The sequence below is a fragment of the Oculina patagonica genome, chromosome 5 (genome assembly GCF_052425735.1).
Source record: "Oculina patagonica isolate OP01 chromosome 5, crgOcupat, whole genome shotgun sequence".
In the NCBI taxonomy this organism is placed as follows: domain Eukaryota; kingdom Metazoa; phylum Cnidaria; class Anthozoa; order Scleractinia; family Oculinidae; genus Oculina; species Oculina patagonica.
Genome location: NC_135762.1, coordinates 5,683,822 through 5,705,807, shown reverse-complemented (window position 1 = coordinate 5,705,807; position 21,986 = coordinate 5,683,822). Strand labels below are relative to the sequence as shown.

Sequence of the window (21,986 nt, the reverse complement as noted above, 5' to 3'; positions counted from 1 at the left end):
AAAACTAGCAAAACAAAAGAAGCCCACCAAGACATTCAAAAGTTTTATTAAAATGGCAACATTTTGTTGCTACAAATTCTGAAAGCCCTGACACTGATAAATTAAATGTAAAACTTGTTCACTAAAAAAAAAGGGATTGAATGATGCAAAGTAATAACTACTGTATTTATTCGATTAAGCGCCCACCCCCATCCCCCTTCAAAAAATACTGAAGTGTACAAGAGGACTACTTCGATTATTATTGAAATTGACTAAGAACTACTAAGAGACTTTCCCGAAGACCGAGTTTTGTTAGTTTTTTAAAGAAACTTTCAATAAACAGTTAAAATTCTGCTTTGGTACATCTTCTCGTTTCATTATTATTCATTGTTTTGTTGTGAAATAAACTTCCTACTTGCAAGAAATGGCAAAAATTTAACAAGCGCCCAGCCTCGAATAAGCGCTCACTCTCAAGGTCCAAAAATAAAATAGGCGCATAATCGAATAAACACGGTAAATAGGACAACCTACATGCAAAATATACAACAAAGCTTGACAAAGACCAAAAACAAGCAATTTCAAAAAGAAACCTAAGATACGTCCTTTAAACAATAAGTTCTACTACAGTATAAAAGGGGCAAAGGAGTAAGAAAAGAAAGGTTGGGCCCCATATTAAACCATTACTTCACCCTCCCCAAAGCCTGGCTGTTTCTGATCAAGGTGGAATTAGCTTATCCATGATTGGAGGAAATGCCTCTGAATATTGATGGAATACATTTAACTTTTGAGCCCAAAATAAACCCTTTGCACAATCCGGTCACATGGCACAAAATCAGCCATGCTGGGATGTGTCCCAGCACAACCATGTGACTGGGTTGCGCAAAGGGCCTATTGCATGTGAGAGTAATATCGTCCAAAATTCTAAACTTGACATTCAGCCACTTTCAAGAGTGCCCATTACTGTAATTCACTTGTATTCTGATTGAGCTCATGACTGATGAACAACTTTGTAATGAGTGCGCACCATCTTTCAACGGTTAACTGACCATATCAATTCACAATAATTTTATAAGTTTCTTGTGATCTTTGCTGTAAGGAAACTTCTTAGAGTCATGACATGTCATTTCCCCAACATTCTTAAGGTTCCAAAGGGGTAAGGCCCCCGCAGTGCCAAAACAAAATGAAAACATTGGGGACTGAGCTAGCTTGCCTATGCCTCTGACATACAACTTCTTATTTCTTATTAAGCTCTCAATCACTCTGTTACTGGTACTATGGACTCCCAGCTTTTGAGGAACACTGAAACTTTTTTTTGCTTTCTTTCCTTTTTCTATATTTTTTTTAAATGAAAGGTGGACCTTAAACACCATGACCTATACCAATTATTTAAGTTAAAAAACACAACTTCTCACTGCTAAGCTTAAAACCTTTTCCATCTTTAGCAACACCTTCAGTGTTACCGAGATGTAATGATCTGATCAGGCCCCAAGGGTCACAAGTTCGCCAACTGTAAGACTGTTTAATGTTACAGTAAGCTTGTTAAACTCGATTTTAGACAAGCTTGTGGACAAGCCTCAATGAATGCATGACTACATGACAAAAAGAAAACGGGAAGCCAATCAAACAATAGCTAATAAATGCAAAATATTTAAAGCCTGGCAGAGAACTGAGGAATGTTCAAAATAACTCTTGGAAGATCTGGAGCCATGCATGCAGTAGGAACTGTGACAAAAATTAGTTGTCCTTTCTTGTCCTCCGTCTTGTTGTCCTCCTATGAATGCAAGAGATTCATCAGTAATAAATAAATAATAATAAATAATTTACTTATATTGCGCAATTATCAATTTAAAAATTTTCAATATTGCGCATTACAATATAGTTAAAAAAAACTAAAAATTTAAAATTTAAATTCACAAGCTAAAAAAGATTAAAATGTATATGACTATAAAAAGAAATGTACAATTAAAAAGCTTTTAAAAATAAAAAGGTCTTGATGGCTTTCTTAAAACTTTGCAGAGATGGCATGTTTCTTATTTCACTTGGAAGATCGTTCCATAATTTAGGGGCGGCCACATGAAAAGAGCGATCCCCAAGCGATCCCCAAGAGTTGTGAGTGAGAGTCCTTTACACTTTCATGTAGCTTCTGTTGATGCAGGGGTGCAGGGTAAAGCAAAGGAAATTTATAAAGACAGAGCTGGTTTTGGGCAATTTGAAAAACAGTTTGCTCAGCTCATGGCAAATCTTCTCATAGAAAACAGTCCACAGACAGAAGCACTGACCTTCCAAGGGTGACAACGAAATGAAGATCATTATTAGACATGTTATTTCATTTCTTTTGAATTTCAATGGAGTATTTAAAATTCAAGAGTAAGGAGCCTCCATTTAAATATAAGCAACTGTTGTCTTAAGATTAATGCATTCTTTCATGAACTCCGACGGCATGAATTTAACTCTTCCTTATGTGGTTGCCAAGGGATCATTTCCCAGGCATTGTAACTTGCTTTTTTCGGAATAGCAAAATGCTGTGCCAAGTTTTTCTTCTGTGTTTGGGGGCGGGGGGAGGGGGAAATGTTAAGAGAGCAATGGTCAATAATGTAATTTACCGGTAGTAATGATAGGGATAAAAATAACATGGTACAGAAAATGCAGTGCAATGACTTTTTAATCCCTAACCTTCCACTGTCCTCTTCATCAACCTCATCCTTGCCAGCTGTTTCTTCGTCCTCATTTCCCTCTGCCTCCTATTACATGCCAACAAATCAATGTCAACCAACAAATCAAAATGAATTGCTAAGAGTCTCACTCAAAAAAAAATATTAAAACACAGAATATCTGGATCTTTCTTATGCTCAAGATAAATGGTCAACCAGTAAACCATCTGGAAGTTTTGATTATAACTGTGAGTTCACTTGTTCAATAATTAAATTCCTTACCTTTTCTTCATCTTCATTTTTCTCCTCAGCCTAAAAGACATGTGCAAAGATACAGTCAACTCTCGTTATAGCGGACACGCTCGGGACTTCGTTTAGTGTCCGTAATAGGGAGAGTCCGTAATAGCGGGGTGTGAGGAAAAAAATGGCGTTAACATAGGTTAAATAGTATGGGCTATGACGAGCTTATCAACAGTCGTGAAAAGACTCAGTAGTCGTTAGGTATAGAGAATGACAATGGTCGAGGGTTTGATCTCTCAAAAGGAGTCGTCTGAAAGAAAAGGGCGCAAGCTGAAGTGAAAAAGCAAAGTCTGGTGTACAGCTACTGAAACAATTGATGCAAAAATAATTATTGCAGAAGACTTCTGAAGTGTGTTTCGACAAATAGTATTTAACACACTGCAATTTTCTGCAATAATGTTATGTGAGAAGTTCATGGTATCCGCTTTATCGAGAGTCAAAACAATAAAATTGTTCTTTTGGTACCAGGAAAGTGTCCGTAATTCCGTAATAGCGAGAGTCCGTAATAGCGGGAGTCATTTCCAGTCAAACCTCTATAACTTTCGCCGGGGATCTGGATTTTGTCCGTAATATCGAGCGTCCGTAATAGCGGGGTGTCCGCAAGGCGAGAGTTGACTGTAGTTACCCACAGAAGTTAGCTGCTATTTTTTTTTAATAATACTTCTTTTTTACAACCACAAATTAATGACTCACCTTTTCATCACTTGCTTCAGCTGATTCCTCTCCCTCTCCCGTTTGTGTTTCAGTCTGTGTAGAAAAAGTTATAATACAACAATCTTTGTCTGCTTTACATCAATTTAGAGTTAGAAATTGACCAGATTAAAGCTGATTTCCAGTCCGTACTGCGCAGACTCAGGGTTTGTTTACGTTTTTGTTTTGAATTCGTTGAAACGTTACACTTCGGTGACAGCATACATGACGTTTTTTAGTCCGCCATTACAGTTCGTTTCGTTCAAGAATTTCCGATGAGCTGAAACATCGGTTTGAAATAGCGTCAAGGTTCTTCTACTCGTTATTATTTGTTCTGCAAGGATATCTGGCGTTAATAAGGAAGAAAAAGGTAAGTTTGTCGGGGAATTTTTAGTTTTGCTCGTAAACATTCCCTTCGTGTGGGCTCACATAAACATTGTAGCCGAGATTGCGCAGTACGGACTGGAATTCATCTTTAAATAACAAACAGACATATCATAACAAGATAATCTTGAAGAAAAAAAGTTTTAAAAGTTGCAAAAATTTACATGTTTAGGCATTGTGTGGCTATGGCAACCCTTGCCACGCCTACAAATTCGACAAATTTCCCAAAAGGCAATGTCTTTATGTACAACAACTGTTAACTTCTTGCATAATAATTATGCAATCTGTACATAGCAAACTATTTGCTATGTACAGATTCTTAATGTGACAGTCACTATCACTTTGTTGCATCTAACGTTTGCCAGACTCAAGTTAATTTTTGCTAAAGTTATATTCACATGGAGATCAAAGCATGCCAATGAAAATGATAACCAAATAAAAAACTACCTTTATTTGCTAATGAATAATATTGAAACATGAAGAGCCTGTCAATTCAACTGTACAGCCAGACGCCCCAAGACTTACTTTACAGCACCCTACCTTATCTTCATCAGGATTAACATCTTCAGTTGGTTCATCTGTCTTCTTCTTTTTGGCAGCATCACTAGACTGTAACCAACAGATAGATGACATTCAAAATTTAACATAAAAAGTCTTATTACTAATCTCCTTACATTGCTCAGTTGGTAGAGCGCCGGACTACCATGCAGGAGGTCTCGGGTTCGAGTCCCAGACCGGACCAATACTCAGGGTCTTCAAATAACTGAGGAGAATAATTTATGCAATTTGCAATGACATCTGCAAATGGCTTGGTATTCTAGTCTTCTCGGATAAGGACGATAAACCGTAGGCCCCGTCTCCTGCATCTTCAGTGTCACGGTCAGCAGGGGACGTAAAAGAACCCACACACTTATGGTAAAGAGAAGGGCATGGATTTCCCGGTGTTGTGGTCTGGCAACCCTCCAAGGCCATTTGTCGCCATGGCGACTACTTTGGGCTGGCGCTATCCGGTCGCCAGCCTGGCGACTAATTGGGGTGATGAGGCATCAGCTTAGTTGGTGACTAAATTTTCACTGGCGACCAAAACTTGGTGTTGGTGCCAATGGCTACTTAGGAAAAAAGTAAACTTGGAGGGTTGTCTGGTCTTTGCCCATTGTGCTGTGTACTGTGGAATGCTCAGAGATATTAGCTGTATAAGCTAACTCTACAAATCCGAGAGTAAACAAAAGTGATAATGATGTATTGCTATCAGTATCAGTTGCGAGAACTTATTTAAAAAGCAATTCTTCTGACCTGTGTGCTTGATTAACATCATCAGGAGAAAAATAAATATTGAAAAGATTAATGCCTCCAGAAACTCCCAGGGGCATCAACAGGGAAGACAAAATGTCTTGTGAGGAGCGATTACAATGGATCTGAGAAGGTAGGTACACCTCATGGTATGAAGTTCTGGCAGCGTCACAATGTAGAGAAAGGCGAGGGATGCCCAAATCTAAACCCCAGGCACTCAAGAAGATGACTGAAAGTTCCATAAATTAAAATTATATTCATGTATTTACCTTGCTTCCAGGGAAACAGCAAGCAGCAATAAGTACAAACGGCAAAATCACAACGATGACAAACAGCACCCACAGCCATGGCCGCTCGTTAGTTGCCTCCAGCAAGTTACTGACTACTCCACCCTATGAAAATCAATGAGTTATCACAAAATGTAACTTCAGTTTGTTTCAGTTCTATTGTCAATTTATGGACACTTTCACAGAGAAATAAAAAATAAATACCCACATTGTACAATAATCAGTGTTTTTGAACTTAAAAAAGCCAATAAAGAGTCACAGATAAGGAACACGTCTCTAACCTCTTCATCTCCTCCATATGTTTCTCTAACATTTTTCTTCACCCAGCTGAAACCAAAAATAAAACAATTAATTTTAGTCCACAAAATGAGGAATTTATCAGACATGAAGCTTTTGAGAACCTGCACAATCTAAGAACAACTGTCCTAGTTATTTAAAGGGTGATAACGCTGACTGTCCACTGGATTTATCTTTTTCTAGTTGATAAGTGTTAACAAAGCAACTGTGATGCTATCAACTTGATAGTATAATCAATTTTATCCAGTGGATATAGTGTTGAACGCCCATGAACAACCTGAGCCCAGCTGTTTTTACCTGTCTGAGGCCCATTTATCAGCAACAGATTTGTCACTGGTGATGATAAAATTATCAAACAGTATGTCTGGGGTCATAGACCAGAGCTCCAAACCAACAGCAGCCTGAAGGACAACAAATCAAATTAATGATAAATTAATTCAATATCAAAGATTCCATAATCATGTTTTTTAAAATATAGTTACTTGCTTTTATCTCTGACTAAAAGTGCTTGCATGTAGTCAACTTAAGGAATCAGCACAGAAAAACCTTCAAAATAGGTTTAAAGTTTTTTACTCTACAGTACCATTCAAGGAAATTCACAGATTACTCACAATGGGCGTCATCTTGAAGGGTTCCTTATCCTCAAAGTACTCTGGATTGTCAATTTTTCTTGGCTTCCAAATACCCTGCAAAATAAATATTCATGTCTTTTCAAATAAAATTCTGACAAAACCAAGACAAAACCAGATGAGTTAAGAATCCTTGTACACCTTGTAAAACGTAGGCACAAAATTTTAACTGCCACGTGATCATAGTGCATGAAGCGTCAAATTTTACCTTGTAGTTGGGGTTATCAATCAGAGGTGCTGACCATTTTCCCTTGTAAGCAGGATTGTCTATGACAGGAGGTTTCCACTCTCCACATCCAGCCTTCTCGCATTTAGGGTTTGCTAAATACAGAAAAAGAAATTAACATACAGTTGAATCCCGATATAACTTGAACCTTCAAGGGAAATCGATATCGGGAGTTTGAGTTATCAAGGGTAAAATTGGTAAAAGGGAGGAGGGGAATAAGAAAAGGTTCGAGTTAGTGGGAGGTTCGAATTACTGAGGGTCCGAGTTATCAGGATTCAACTGTATATTTAAAATAAGTTTGGACTTCAGTTGGGAAAATCTTTTGGATAATAAAACTTTTAATAGACAGCTAACTGAGGGTGTATAATAACAGCAACACTCTGCACTAAAATGTCTCATAAAACAACAACAACAATAATAATAATAATATTCTTTGCCTCCCAGACTAGCAGTTTTTAGTAAACATTTTACTTCCAAAGAAACAAGATATGTCAGAGTGTCCAAAGTGCATGACTTATACAATGTACAACACATTGTTTTCCCAGTAACAGTTTATCAAGTCAGCTCACCAATCTGTGGTGCTTCCCACTCTCCATCTTCCTCCTCGTCCCAGTCATCAGGTTTAACGCCGTTAGGATCAGGAGCATACTCTGGCTCATCATCCAACCAGTCTGCTGGTTTCTGAAAACACACAAGACAAAATGACAAAACAAATTATTAACATTATTGTTACCTTCGAACACTTAGCAACACTTGCATTTCCCTTGAAAATCCAATTCTGGTTAACAAGAAAGAAACCTAATTCACTTCCTTTTTAAATACATTGTTTACCAGTGTACCTCATAAAAATAATATCCATTAATTTTGATGCCTACCAATTTCGTCTACAAGAAGTGTAATCCCTACCAGAAGTTCTTTGTGAGGCTCATATCATACAGACCCAACTGTATGAACGATATGCACTCTACATGTAAGAATGTGTATGTACTAAATAAAATAGGGAGGGGGGGGGGGCAAATGTTCAATCTGGGCACTTAAAACCACTTTCCTTCAGCCAAAGGTGCAGTTCTCATAAGGTGTAAAAGAGGCCATACTGTATTTTTGAGACTCTGCACGTGACAGGATTAGAAAATCATCCTTTGTAAATTATATATTACAACAGCTAAGAATTTTTAAAAAGGGACATTTCTTTAGAACACAGAATAAGCAATTTCACTTATCCAACCTTTGCATCAGGGTCAGGAATCTTAGCAGGAGCATCCTCGTCCCAGTCATCTGGCTTCTCTGCGTCAGGGTCAGGAATCTTCTCCCTCTCGTCCCAGTCTTCAGGTTTTTTATCATTAGGGTCATCAATCTCCTTAGGGGGGTTGACAGGGGGAGTGAAATCTTCCAACAGGTTGCCTGAATTTACACTTGCTTGGTCCACAAATACTTCATATGAGTTGTCAGGACGAACTACCAAGGTGAACAAATGCGTCTTTTTGCCATCAAATACACTCTGGAAGTTTCCAGTTGGTTTCTTTGCATGCTTCTCCTCAAATTCACCAGTCTTTGGGGTTCTTATGTCTAAAAATGAAGTGCAGCTGAAAGGAAAAAGTGATTGTTTACAATGTGAGAAACAAGAACAATGTGACACTAGACTTTTCACTGTTCTTTTAGATTAAGTTAACAATTGATAAATAACAGACGAAGTGGCCTTCTAGCTACATGCAGTGCACTGGATTCCAGATTGAGAGGTTTTGGTTGGACCTCTGGCCAGGGTTCTTGTGTTCTCAAGCAAACAATTTACTCTGACAGTGAATGGGAACTAACAAATTGAGCACACCCTGAACACAAAAACCTAAGATGTGCACTACTATTATTGAACAATCTCAGGCTCCTCAAACTCCTTGGCCTGGCACATACCTAAAAATACATGTAGATATACAACTGTAACTATTTAACATGTAACAATAATATTACCTTTTTGTCTTCACCACATTTGTCAGGCCCAAACATAATGGTGTAAGGACTCTTGTCATGGAAAGATTTCTGCAGAAATAAAAGACATAATGCTTTTACTTATTGGAGGTGCCTCTGGCAGGTAGTATAAGTATTAGAAAAATAATGTGCCTTTCCCCCTCTATGAGACTGTACCTGGTTTGAACTCACAGGGGAATACCAAGGAGTCCTCATGTTTGGCTCAAAGCTCATACAGTGTAGCCCCACCAACCTTACAGGCACCTTTTCCTAACCTAATCTATTTATAAAACTAGTAGTTCTCAATGAGAAGTGAAGTGCTGCCGTAACCATAGTTAGTAACACTTCAAAAATATTTGATGTACAGAAAAATAACTTCACAAATATTTTCTGATGGAAAGATAACAAAAGGTTGCAGATGAAGTATACTGTGTAAGTAATACCACAATCTTGAAATCAAAATTCCCACGCGCCTCAATGAAAACAACTTGTATTACTATAAAGTTTGTATCAAATATCAATCCCACTATGCAAATTTTTCAAGGTTTTACACAACGCCGCTTCCATAATGTAAACTACGAATTACAAATACAAAATAAAAGTACGAGGTCGCCCAAATTTTATTTAAATAAGCACGGTACTACATTTGCGCTTTATAGAAGCAAGCGACTTTCGACTTCCTTGCATGACTGTTGCGTGCGAGAACACACGCATGCATAATTTATGTTTTTCCAGATGCTCACGGAAAGCATTAAAGCATAAATTTCCAAATTATTGAATCCAGTTTCAAGACATCAGCTAAACGAGTGTAAAGCAAATCATTATTTGAAGACATTTACCATCCATTTGAACTTGACTTTGTACGAGCTGCTGTTCTGCTTCATCGCTGTTTAGGTCTTAGAAGACCGTTGGTGTCCTATTTTTATGCGGTCGAGTGTTCTCTAGGGTTAGTTCTTTCCATTTTGAACTCCAAGAATGTGTTTCTTATTTACAAGAGGGTATAAACATCGTTCTGAATTCACCGTTCAAACGCCATTAAACTTTCCTTCAAAACAGAGCACATGTAAATTTCATCGATCATAAGGGGACTGCTGATTGGCTGGCTCGTACTGTATTTTAAAGGGGATTGCTGAAAGGCTGATTCACGATCCGATAGAACGAACTAACTAACTAACCAACTAACGAAACTTCTCGAATGCTTTCAAGAATATGAAGGCTGCCTATCAGCAGCAAAATGTTTAATTACCAGTTCAATTACCAAGAAATCAACACCTTACCAAGTCAAAAGAGTCTTGCTGAGAAAGAAGCTTGACATAAGCACCACCACATTCCATTGGCTGCTGAAATTTTACTTCATACCTGGTATAAAAAAATATTTATTTTGTAATTACAATATTAATTTACAATTCAATTTTTAATGATAACATGCCACATACTTATGACTATTTTTTTTTACAAAAATTATGTACAAATTTAAATGCAATTCTCTTTTCTTATATCTGGGTTATTTTGACAACCTTGGAAGTGAGAGTGGCATATTAAATGAAATTAAACTTGAAGAAACTATACTCACTGGACTATAAATGGCTTGTCCTTGAACTCAAATGGTTTTTTCAGCAAGGAGGAAATCGCATGGTGCCTTGCCTTGGACTAAAGATCAACCAACAACAGATTAGCGTATTGAAGATTGTTAAGGCAGGAGATGGCAACAGTGTGAAAATTAATGAACACTAATTAACAACTTGCATGCTGTTGGGGAAATCTCATAAAATGGTGTTGATGGCAACACTTCTAGTCCTTTTCCCCCCCCCCGGGGTTTAAAAAAAACCGCAAAAAAACCAAAGTTTTTTGAAGCTCTAAAAGTTTACCTAAGTCACTTTTTCATGTGATATTTCAGCCGATTTTATTCTCTTTCACCGGGTCCGGCAGGCCCAACCATCCCTGCCACCAAAAACAGGAATTACCGGTACACTGCCCTGGTTTCAAAAAGTTGTTCTACAGTACATGTATCTTGAGTTACTGTATTACTATTTTTGCTAACCAGGCACTCAAGGGAAAAAATTGTTGAAACTGTTGAACTTGAAGCTGTACCTTAAGAACAAGCCCTAGATCTCCACTGAATAACTTGGTTGCTGGCTCCTCAAATGACCATTCACCTGTCATAGAATTAAATTAAGGTAAATTAGAAAAAAAATGTCCAAAACTTTTTACAACGAATCAGTACTAATTTACACTCAAATGAAATTCTATTTCAAAATTTGCTATCACTGCTCAGCAAATAATTCTGACAAGCATTTGAAGCAAGTAGCATTGTTTTGTTGCTTGTAAAACAATAACTTGAGACAATTTCTTGTTACGTGTGTACCAAAGAATTTATTGTTACTGATCTGTCATCATAGTAATCATGATCAATTAAAATAAGGCATACACTCTAATTCAATACAGCAGCTTACAATTGTTCTGAAGATGATATATGGGGGATTACAGTAACAAAGGAACAGCATAATTTATAGTTAGGGTTCTAGGAAAATCATGATAAAACAAAAGCAGTGGACCATTCAAGATTGACATTCTTTATCAACACACAGGTCTCCAAGAGAGACCAACTGGTGCAGACAATACAGGTTTTTAGCCACGGAGGGCAACTGAACGTGGAACGTTCTCGTCCTTGGCACATATTTTAATTAGCGAGTTTTTGTTCATAAATTCACTTTGTAATTGCTAAAAACAAAGGCTTTCTAACTTGCACCTTGTGGTTTGTGCCTGTGGCTCTTAACTGTCTGTGCTTACATGTAAGCTCTCTAATGTTGTCCTGAACAAAGAATGCTCACATTTCCTCTTTGTTACCATGGAGATGTTAACTACTTTGAAACAATGTTTTGTCTAGTCCTACAATGACTGGGAATTCTAAATGGACCTAATGTAGTGTGATAATTTGCTGCATGAAGACTTACCATCATATTTTGCAATTTCAACATCAACACCGTCTTTCTTGGCTTGAGATTTCTGCCACCTGATGTTATAAAAGAAGCACTAAAACGTCAACAATAAAGTAGCAAGAAATGCTGCATGTAAATTTGGTACTGCAAAATTAAACATGTCATCATGGGTGGATTACGCAGGGGGCTGAGGGGGTAATCCCCCTCCCCTTTCTCTTGGATTTATCAAAATAATTGCAACAAACAATCTTTCAAGTTTGTTGTGGGTGTGGGGCAAAGTTAATGCACTGCCATAATGTTTGAAACCTCCCGTTTCTGAATTTTCCAGATCCGCCCAGCCCATCTATAATTCTGGGCGCAGACACTCTGGCACTGAAGGAGTATAACTGCAATAAGATAGTTTAGCATATTCTGTGAAAATAGATAGTACTTGTTGAGATGTTTTTGGGCAAACTCTAACGCATTAACTAGTTTTTTTTGTTTGTTTGTTTGTTTTGTTTTTCAAAAAGAATGTAAACACTGCAACCCTTTTACTTATTTTACTCTCCTAAGGAAATTTATGTTGCTGTTTTCTACCAGAATCAATAACATATAAGACACATTGCCTAGCTATGAAACTGTCTATCCAGTCTTGTCAAACTGATTGGTTAGTTGTAACCACTACAATAATTTTACAACTACATCTGTGAACAAACACGTTCATATATGACTTTGTTGGGAAAAATGACAAAACACAATGCAAACTTTGCCAACAGTGAGCCCATATCAACAATGATTCTGCCTTTTAATTTTTTACGGCATAATATAACTTTTAAAGTAAGACTGTGCTGCTGATAGTTGTCTTGAAGTTGTTTTAAGGAACACTCCCTAATTCTACCAAAAAGTGCTGCATGCTTAGCTTGGAACATACTAAATGTCAAAAGCATTGCACCTGTTGCAAGAAGGCTACAAATTTTGCCCTAGGTGTAGGTTTATATCTTTGAAAACAAGAATGAATCTTCCTTGTTATTCAAAATTAACCAGTGTGCCAAATAAACTTGGAAATGATGTCAAAACAGTTCGCTTTTGGGTGGGACATGAACAAACTACATGTACACAAACTTAGCAAGGTGCATTGTGCATCAAATAGCTACCTTGGGTACACCCAAATGAATTGAACAGGACTTTTTTTCCGCAAAATGACCAAATACTGAACTTCAGCACGTAATAAAGCGAAAAAGGGTATAGGAAAACCAGAAACCAAAGAAGTGTTTTTTCAAAACGGATTAAATAGTACATCACGCTATGGAACTGTACAAAGGAAATCAGATGTTCTTGTCAAAACTTATCCTTTAGACCAGCGATAGTTTTCCAACTGCAAACCACTGCAATATGTCCCAAATACTAGCAACAAAAAAGGATAAAAGCATATTACATCGAAGTAAATTATTTACCTGCCCTCGAACTCGCCTTGCTTTGCAAAGGGCTCTGCAAAGAATACGGACTCCTCGTGCTCAAGTGCAATGACTGGCGGGGTGTAAGATTCAACTTCGACTTTCTTTTTCTCTTTGCCCTGCGACATACAATAAACATACAGTTAAACTAGGCCTGTGAAATCGTCGAAGCACTTAATAAGATTATTACTTGCCTTTTCTTCCGGCTCGTTCTCGCTCTCGCCTTCTATTTCATCTTCGTCTTCAACGTCCGCTAAATCGTCTTCGGCTCGTGATGCCAAAGTACAAAGAAGTACTACAACTGCTACAAGTCCCAGATACACAAGCAACTTATTTAGCCGCATGGCGAATTAAGGATGAGGTAAAGTTAAAAATTCCGAGGTCCCGTCGACAGCTTGTAATTTTTAAAGGGCTAGAAGGAAAAATTGAGGAACCAAGCCGCTAAAAAAAGCGCAGAAAGAAATTCAAATCAGACGCGTGGAGGTAACTGAATGGTCAAATGAAGCGACACATGGCTCCTAAGCCGCGAAAGACTGGAGCCCGCTTCTCAAAATAAGCCAATCACAAGACTCGTACTAAGTCTACCTGTGTATTGAAGCGAAACTTCTGAAAAGTTGTGAAATTTTGCGAAATCTAATGCAGATAGATTTCAGACTTTTTTAACATCTTTAATTAATTTTGCTTCATATTTACTCTTTAGCCATTGACGTCATTGATCAGCTGGTTATAGAAAAAATACCAAGTAATCATGGATGCTTTTTGTAACATCTGAAGAATTGAAGGATCTTTCATGCATGTAGGCCCAGCAGATACTCAAACTAAATAAAATTAGAATTACGTTTGAAAAATTCCACACCCATCCTCCTCCTCTTTTTTTTTAGTTCAGACATTTATTTTTTATTTTTAATTGCTTGGTAAATTTGAAGTTCATGTGCAACAAAAACAACTGAGTACAATGCTTTTTTATTCATGCCATTTTTTCTGCGTACATTGGGGTTGAAGTAGGAAGGCACCATAGGGAGAGTAGGCAGGCAGAAAAGAGCATTTGAAGTAAATTTCTTTATGTTCAATGCACTTGTGGTTCTAGAAAATGTCCATATACTCCCCCCACAGAAGGGATTAAAAATTCCTGGGAGTGGGAGGGGTCTCAAAGGCCAAAAAATTTAAAGAAAATGTATGAAGCTTAATTGGAATTTCCAGATGGGTGGGGGGGGGTTTTAAAAAAATTCCTTCCGTGGGAGATACAGTGGCGGATCCAGACCTTCAGGTAAGTGGGGGGGGGGGGGGTGATCATCCATACCCTGGAAACGGAGCGGGGACCATGCACGAAAATAATTTTTCTCGGCCCTTCATGCCTCAGTCTGGCCAAAAAAAAAAAGGTGGGGGCCCGGGCCCCCTGGGCCCCTCCCCTAGATCTGCCACTGGGATAATTTATGAAACTACACAATTTGAGAGTAGCCAGGTACTGACTTATAAGTATCCTGATACTGGTACCCAGGTCCTGCCTTCTAATGACAACCCTGCATGCAATGATAAAACACAATACAACAAGATAAACACTTGTAAAATTCATTAAATATTCATGAAGGTGCAAACCAATTCCAGCACAGTGTTTAGATCACATATACACAACTGTAAACCCCAATACAAATCAAACAAAAGAATTAACTTTTGATACAAACTCCTGCTCAGCTAATTAGTATTCATTAACTTTTAATACAGATCTCTACTGATTTGCATAGCAATACTTTGCATTCAATTTATTGTTTTCATTTCACAAGTAGAATAAAATATTTGCGTCCGATCTGTATGGCCGTTTACAATGGCTCGCCTATCGGCTCACCGTTGTTAACGCCCATACAGTTCTCCCGCTCATATTTTATCTACTACTTAAAAGATCTATAGGTGCGGATGTATGGGAAGGGTGCAGGGGGTGCGTGCACTCCCCCAACCCCTGAGGTGACCTGTTGCTTTCTTATACAACTGGTATTCTGCAAAAAATAAACCAGTTACGCCATTCTCTAGTGGTGCACCCCTTCCTAAGAAAAATATTGGATCTGCCCCTGATGGACTCTCTTTACCTTCCTCTAAATGTATTTGTTTCTTGAGCAGAAAACCCACTCGCAGTGCTGCAACCCTGTTTATATGGACACTGCATGGACTACAAAATGTCCATAAGAATGGAGTGTCAGTATTAAGCAGGTTAATGGGCTTTCAAGATGCAGAGCCCAAAATCACTATCCACAATAACTTAGGTGTATGTCTGTTTTAATGGGTTTCGTTCCCTAAAGGACCCTAGTCAGCCACGCCTTTGTTTTTGTTTACATACAGGATTCTCAGTGCTATATTTCTCACAGAGCATGTTTTTACGAAAGAGATCACCATGAAACTGCTTTAGGTAATTAAATAGATAGCCTGTGAATACAGCGTTTCGCTCTTCATTGCGGGAGGAATGAGAGGCGGCTGTATTCACAGGCTATGAAATAGACTTCCAGCAGTGCAACTTGCGGCGATGCAATAAGATTTCCCTTCATCATATAATTTTTATAATTTTGATGACATTGAAAATGGTGGATGCTGACTAGGGTCCTTTGAAACAAAGGTTTGACCGTATTATCATATGGAGGCACAACTTAGTTATGACTTAATAGTTTTATTACATGTACTTTGTACTTTAATGCAGCATTCTTCTTATGATTAATCAGTACAGAGAAAGACACAGCAGGATTGGCAGCTAATCTTGTCCTTTGTTCAGTTTTCATTACCACAAGCTCACAATGCTTTTAAGCTTCCACTTCATTCCCACCTATAGGATGTACAGGCCCATTTATGGAAGGGGTTGACACAAACTCGACATAACACTTTTCAGGAAATTCACATGGAGCACTGTCCAGTTCAAATAACACCACACTGGCAGGATTCTGGCTGACTGAAAGCACATTTGCCGGGACAAACAAAGTGTTCTGTGGACCGACTACTGGCCAGTAGCGACCCAAGTTGAAGCCGTTGACAAATGCTTGACCTTTACCCCAACCTGGCAGTTGAAGAAACGTGTCAAATGAAGAATTTGCTGCTACAAAAAATTCTCCATGGAAAAAGGATGGAGCAAATGCATTATCCACATAAGATAATTCATTTTCATGTTCATCAGAGTCAGATGCAAAGGCGAATTCATCAGCAAACAGGTTGCCTAAGTTAATAGGATATATCTGCCAGTTCATTAGTGTTGTGCCATTTAAGGTGACATTGCCAAGGATTCCTTTGGGATCAGCGATCCCATTGTTACGTCGTCCCATGTTCTCCACAAGAATATCTAGTTGAAGAAAGTGTCCAATGTTAAGAGCTATGGTTTGGCCTCCTGGATAGCCAAACATTGTGGCTTGACGGACTTTGCCGACATATATGATTGCTCTGTCACGCAATAAGCCGCTGATGCTTAAGGTGGCACTAGACTGGTAAAAAGATTCTGGAATCTGTGTTCTGTAGACAATGAAGCCATAGTTCTGTCCAATCTGCTCCATGGTTAAAGGAAAAGAGGCATTCACAGGACCAAGAGGATCAGAAAGATTTGCTACAACTTCAAGGAAGGTCGTCATTGGGGACATCTGAACTTTACCATAGGCAAACTTTGTTGTGTTAGCAGGGACTGGAATAATCGGTAGCTTCTCATGCTTGGCAATTGTCTCTTTCAGAATGCTAAATTTTGAAGTTGTGTCACCAGCTTCTGTCAAAGGTGCGTCACAGTCATAACTGGTAATACTCGGTATTAGAACATTTGCAGATTTGTTGAAACCTCCGCCGTTCATGAAGCCAAAGTTAGTTCCTCCCTCGTACATGTAAAAGTTGACAGATGCGTTCATGGACAGGATCTTGTCAAGAGTACTGGCGACATCTTCTGCAGGTTGTGTGTGGTGAGGCACACCCCAGTGGTCTAACCGACCTGGGTAGAATTCGGTATTGACCAGGGGTCCCTTGGGGGAAAATTTGCGCATAATTGCAAATGCTTCTTCTGGATCTGTCGATGCTCCGAAGTCTACAGTGGCATATAGTGATGGGATAGTACCACATTTTAACTTCTTCTCCGAGTCACCATCCACTGTAAAAAGAATAACGTCATTGCCAAGATACTCACGGAATAACTGTTCAAGAAATACCATGTAATCGTAATCACAGGCGAAGTAATACCCATACTCATTCTCAACTTGAACTGATATGATGGGTCCGCCATTTGCATACAACAGAGGTTGCAGTTTGGGTAGAAGTACTCCCATCCAGGACTCTACATAAGTCGTGAACGCGTGATTGTCCATGGATCTTAAAATAATTGAGGTGTTCTTCACAAGCCAGGGTGGGTAGCCGCCAAACTCCCATTCGGCACAAATATAAGGACCTGCTCTAACAATAACTAGAAGACCAAGGCTGTTAGCGAGCTCTATGAAACTGACAAGATCTGCGTCTCCATCAAAGTTGTACTGTCCATGAGTCGGCTCGTGAATATTCCAAGCGACATAAGTTTGGACAGCGTTTAAACCTCCTGCTTTCATCTTCATAAGTCTGTCTTTCCAGTAGAAACGAGGCACTCGAAAGTAATGAAAGCTTCCTGAAATGTAACGAAATGGTTGCCCATCTTTTAGGAAGCAATCGTTTTCGTAGTCGATAACGAAAGATCGTGACTCGGAGTAATGCAAAGCACACAAAAAGGCCAAGAAAGGGAGAAACAACTTCTGAAAAGCAGCCATTGTCACTGTACATTGTGCTTTTCAGTTTTGGAAGACGTGCACGAGAGAGAGGCGTCAACCCTGGAGGACCTGGAGGCTATTTTGCGTGAAATCGTCACGTAGCCCGTCACGTAACGCCAAAGCGTTACATTCTTGAGCACAGTAACGCCAAAAGCAGGTCTGCACACAAGCAACTTATTTAGTCGCATGGTGAATAAAGGATAAGGTCAGGTTAAAAAATTTCGAGGTCTTATCGACAGCTTGAAACTTTTAAAGGGCTAGAAGGAAAAATTGAAAACAGAGCCGTCAAAAAAGCGCAGAAAGAAATTCAAATCAGACGCGTGGACGTAACACATGGCTTCTAAGCCGCGAAAGACTGGAGCCTGCTTCTCAAAATTAGCCAATCACAAGGCTCGTACTAAGTCTACCTGAGCTGTGAAGCGAAACTTCTGAAAAGTTGTGAAATTTTACAAAATCTAAGGGACCGGTCATTATTTATGTAGAGGGGGGAGGGAAAAATATGTTGGAAAGGTCAAAATTTCTGTAAGGCCCCCCCCTCCAGGCCATGTAAGTAGCAAGTGACCCCCCCTTCTTTATTCAATATTTACGTTATGACCCCCCCCCCCCCCCCTCACCTCATATCTTCTTTATATGCCTTAAGTAATTATTAAATGCATGTTACATACAATCTTAATTGCACACTTCTTCTGATGCACAAAGGCTGGATCAACACTTAGTCAGCCAAGGCTTCTTTGCTATGGATACTCTTCCAGCAATAGGGCAAATTTTGGACGAGTTATGTGTATAGTAAACATACCTCAATTATTAACTCCTCAACTTTGGAAAAGTGATAGTTTTTACAAATTATGCTCTCATGGTGAACACAAATGTAATAACCATGCAAAATATAATCTTTTCCAATGATTTTCCTAAAGTGTAAAAGAACTACTTTCTTGTTGTTATATCATGTTTTATTACTTCTTGGGCTATTGCAGTGATAATCATTTTGTAAAAAGAAATAATTTAAGTCAAACCAGATATTAAAGCAGATAGGTCTGAATTATTTTAATATTTAACTAAAATTTGAGATAACAATGGAGTTTAGAGTGCAAACAGTATTTCTGTAAAATACAAATCACTATAAAAGTTGTACATAATTAGTGGAGTTTAAACAAAAGAAAACAATAGAAATAGCATAAAATTGTACAATTTTATAGCGTCACTGTTTCACTTATAGTGTTTGCACTCTTCTATTTAACTGTTTTACCCACCTCAAACTGCTGATCCCCCCTAAACTTCTTTATAAAAAATTTTAGCCCCCCCTCTTGCCACTCTGAAATAGCCTTGACCCCCCCCTTCTTTTTTCCCTCCCCCCCTCTACATAAATAATGACTGGTCCCTAATGAAGAGAGATTTCAAACGTATCAGACTCTGATCCTGGCAAGTTAATATGCAAAGGTATTTATTATTAACAAGAACTGCAAGCAGTTTATAATCGTGCGGGTAATGTTTGACCACCTGACCTCTTTCAGTGCTTTGGCTTAAAGGCACGGTGCCGCACAGTAAAATCTTTAGAAAAGCAGTCACTTGAGAAACACACAAGTCGTGTTTGCGTTAGTCACGGAGTGAACGTGACATGAATTTCCTTTACCACGTCATGTTTTGCTTTTTAAAACATTTCGATAACGTTTCGATTCTCAAAATACCGTAAACTCAAAAAAAATTGGGATATCCAGAAAATAGGTCGTCGTTTTGCAATATTTAACACGTTCCGGGTAAATTGTACGACTTGTACTCGCTCCGAGCCAAACGCTTGAGTAACACAACAATAAATAGTTCACACAAACAGAGCGCAGAGTATTCAAACAGAAAATAGGTGAATGATTATTTATAGCTACAAGTGAGAGATCGCGTGACATGGGTCTGACGTAGTGGTAGTTTTAAATAGCTTGGACATGTCCAAGCGGTCTTTGTTTTCGCTATGTGATTATATTCAGCCTTCTCTTCTTGTAAAATATGGAATGAAACAAAATTATACATTTCAGAGAGCAGAGTGTTCATGTTAAACGCGAGCGATCGGCTGATCGCTATTAAATATTAAATCTTGCGTGACCGTGGACCGTGACAGAAGAGCCGGCTGGGCCGCGTGGGTCTGGATCGATTTACCGACAAAAAAAAAAAAAAAAAAATTCCGTGCAGATTATGAATCGGGCCCAGGCCCCGCCCGATTAAATACGTTCTTTATTGGCCGTATGTATTTTTTTAACATCGTTACATTAATTTTGCTTTGTATTTACTCTATGGTAATGGAAAACTTCAAGTAAAAATCATGGAAGGTTTTTGTAACATCCGAAGAACTGATAGATCTTTCATCAGGGTCGGCCAGGGGGGTAAGTGGTATACCAATATACCCGAAAAACATGTACCAGTATACCCCAAATTTCCCCTCAAAATCCTGCAAAATACCAACATTTGGAAAAACACAGTATACTTTATACCCATAAAAGCCCGATTTCAGTGTAAAATACTGTATACCCGATTTAAAATCCCCGGCCCCCTGTATACCGTATACATAAAAACCCTGACCGACCCTGTTTCGTGTGGGCCCAGCAGATACTCAAACCACATAAAATCAGAATTATGTTAGAAAAATACTGCACCCACCATCTTCCTCTATAAATTAAAGGCTACCGCTTTTCATTCTTTTATTTTTATTTCTTAGTTCAGAAAGTTAATTTTATTGCTTGGCAAATTTGAAGTTCATTTTCAACAAAAACTGCGTAAAATACTTTTTTATTCACGTTATTTTTTTTCTGCGTACATTGGGGTTGAAGTAGGAAGGCATCATAAGGAGAGTAGGCAGGCAGGAAAGAGCATTTGAAGTAAATTTTTTTATGTTCAATGTATGGTTCCAGGTGTGGGCGGGGTCTCTAAAGCCAAAACCATTAAGGAAATGTATGAAGCTTTAATTGGAATTTCCAAAGGGGTGGGGAGGGGGGGGGGGGTCCTTAAGAAAAATCCCTTCCATGGGATAGATATGGATTATTTATGGAACTACACAATTTGTAAATAGCCATGTACTGACTTATGAGTATCGTGGTACTGGTACCCAGGTCCTGCCTTCTAATGACAACCCTGCATGCAATACTAAAGATCATCACAAAGGCAGAAAAAAGGAAGTTTTCACAAAGTACCCTAAACACACTTCAAGAAGATTCCATTTATCACTGAAGATTATCAAACACTAGAAGATCTAGGCAGGAATGCTAAAGAGAAGAAGTCACTTTTCTCCTCTACAAAAGTAGGGGGAACATTTTTGGCCCATTAGGCTTTAATATGGACACAAAAGGGACAGAGAAAAGTGCCTATAGTTATGAAGCTGCCTATAACTTTTAGGTATTACAGTCAAACTGTTAAATATGGACACAAAATGGACAGGGAATGTTGTCCATATTATAGAGATTTCTAGAGCTTATATGATTTTGTCTCTTTAGAACCAACTAAACTGCCTGTAATTAAATGGTGTCCATCTTATAGAAATGTTCAGAGATTTGACTGTATTGAAAAATGCTTTGCACAATATTGTCGGTAAAGAGAAAAAGAAGGGTGCCCATGGATGTACTCCGTCAGAAACAATGGCTTACTCATAAATGGAATCATAAGTGAAGTTTAATCAGATTTCACAGAGTAATACATTAGTTAAGATTATACCAATCTTCTGATGATTTCTTAAGGTCAATAAATTATTTATTATCACACAACATTGGGAAATGCAATCATGCAATAGTAATATGGTTTAATTATAATTGTATGGTTTAGGCAAATGGTTCAGTCAAGAAATTAAAAGCAGCAAAGTTTACTGTCTATAAAGTCCATTACTAGGGATTTAGAATACAGGTGGGTCAGTCATCAATATCCTGGTGATTATCTCCTGGTGCGAGGCACAGTAAGATTTAAGCAGCTTGCCCAAGGAACATGAACACAAAGACCCTGCCCAGGTTGAAACCCAGACCTGGAGCCAAGTGCATTATTTGTTGTTTCTTTTCTTTTTCTCCTTTTTTTGTTTTTTGTTTTTAACTTATTTTTCTTGCCTATTAAGCACATTGTTATTAATTACACTAGCACAATGTAATCTTCGTATTTTGTAATCTTTATATCTTGTAACTTAAATCAATAAAAAAAACATTAAAAAATAATAATAATA

General features: G+C 38.3%; 1 protein-coding gene and 1 pseudogene across 1 annotated transcript; both read right to left on the bottom strand.

The window, feature by feature from the left end:
* Positions 1-26: 26 nt before the first annotated feature.
* LOC144653850 (calnexin-like) lies at positions 27-13,579 on the bottom strand. Its single transcript, XM_078513957.1, is given in 20 exon segments — positions 27-1,750; positions 2,653-2,720; positions 2,913-2,942; positions 3,624-3,677; positions 4,545-4,613; positions 5,564-5,686; positions 5,863-5,908; positions 6,176-6,279; positions 6,490-6,564; positions 6,716-6,828; positions 7,303-7,414; positions 7,959-8,279; positions 8,281-8,316; positions 8,696-8,764; positions 9,970-10,051; positions 10,266-10,342; positions 10,784-10,848; positions 11,647-11,705; positions 13,065-13,183; positions 13,259-13,579. Coding segments are annotated over 20 exon segments (1,809 nt in total). The 5' UTR covers positions 13,409-13,579; the 3' UTR covers positions 27-1,713.
* An 807-nt stretch (positions 13,580-14,386) lies between these two features.
* On the bottom strand, positions 14,387-17,833 carry LOC144655181 (beta-galactosidase pseudogene; annotated as a pseudogene).
* Between the last annotated feature and the right edge of the window lie 4,153 nt (positions 17,834-21,986).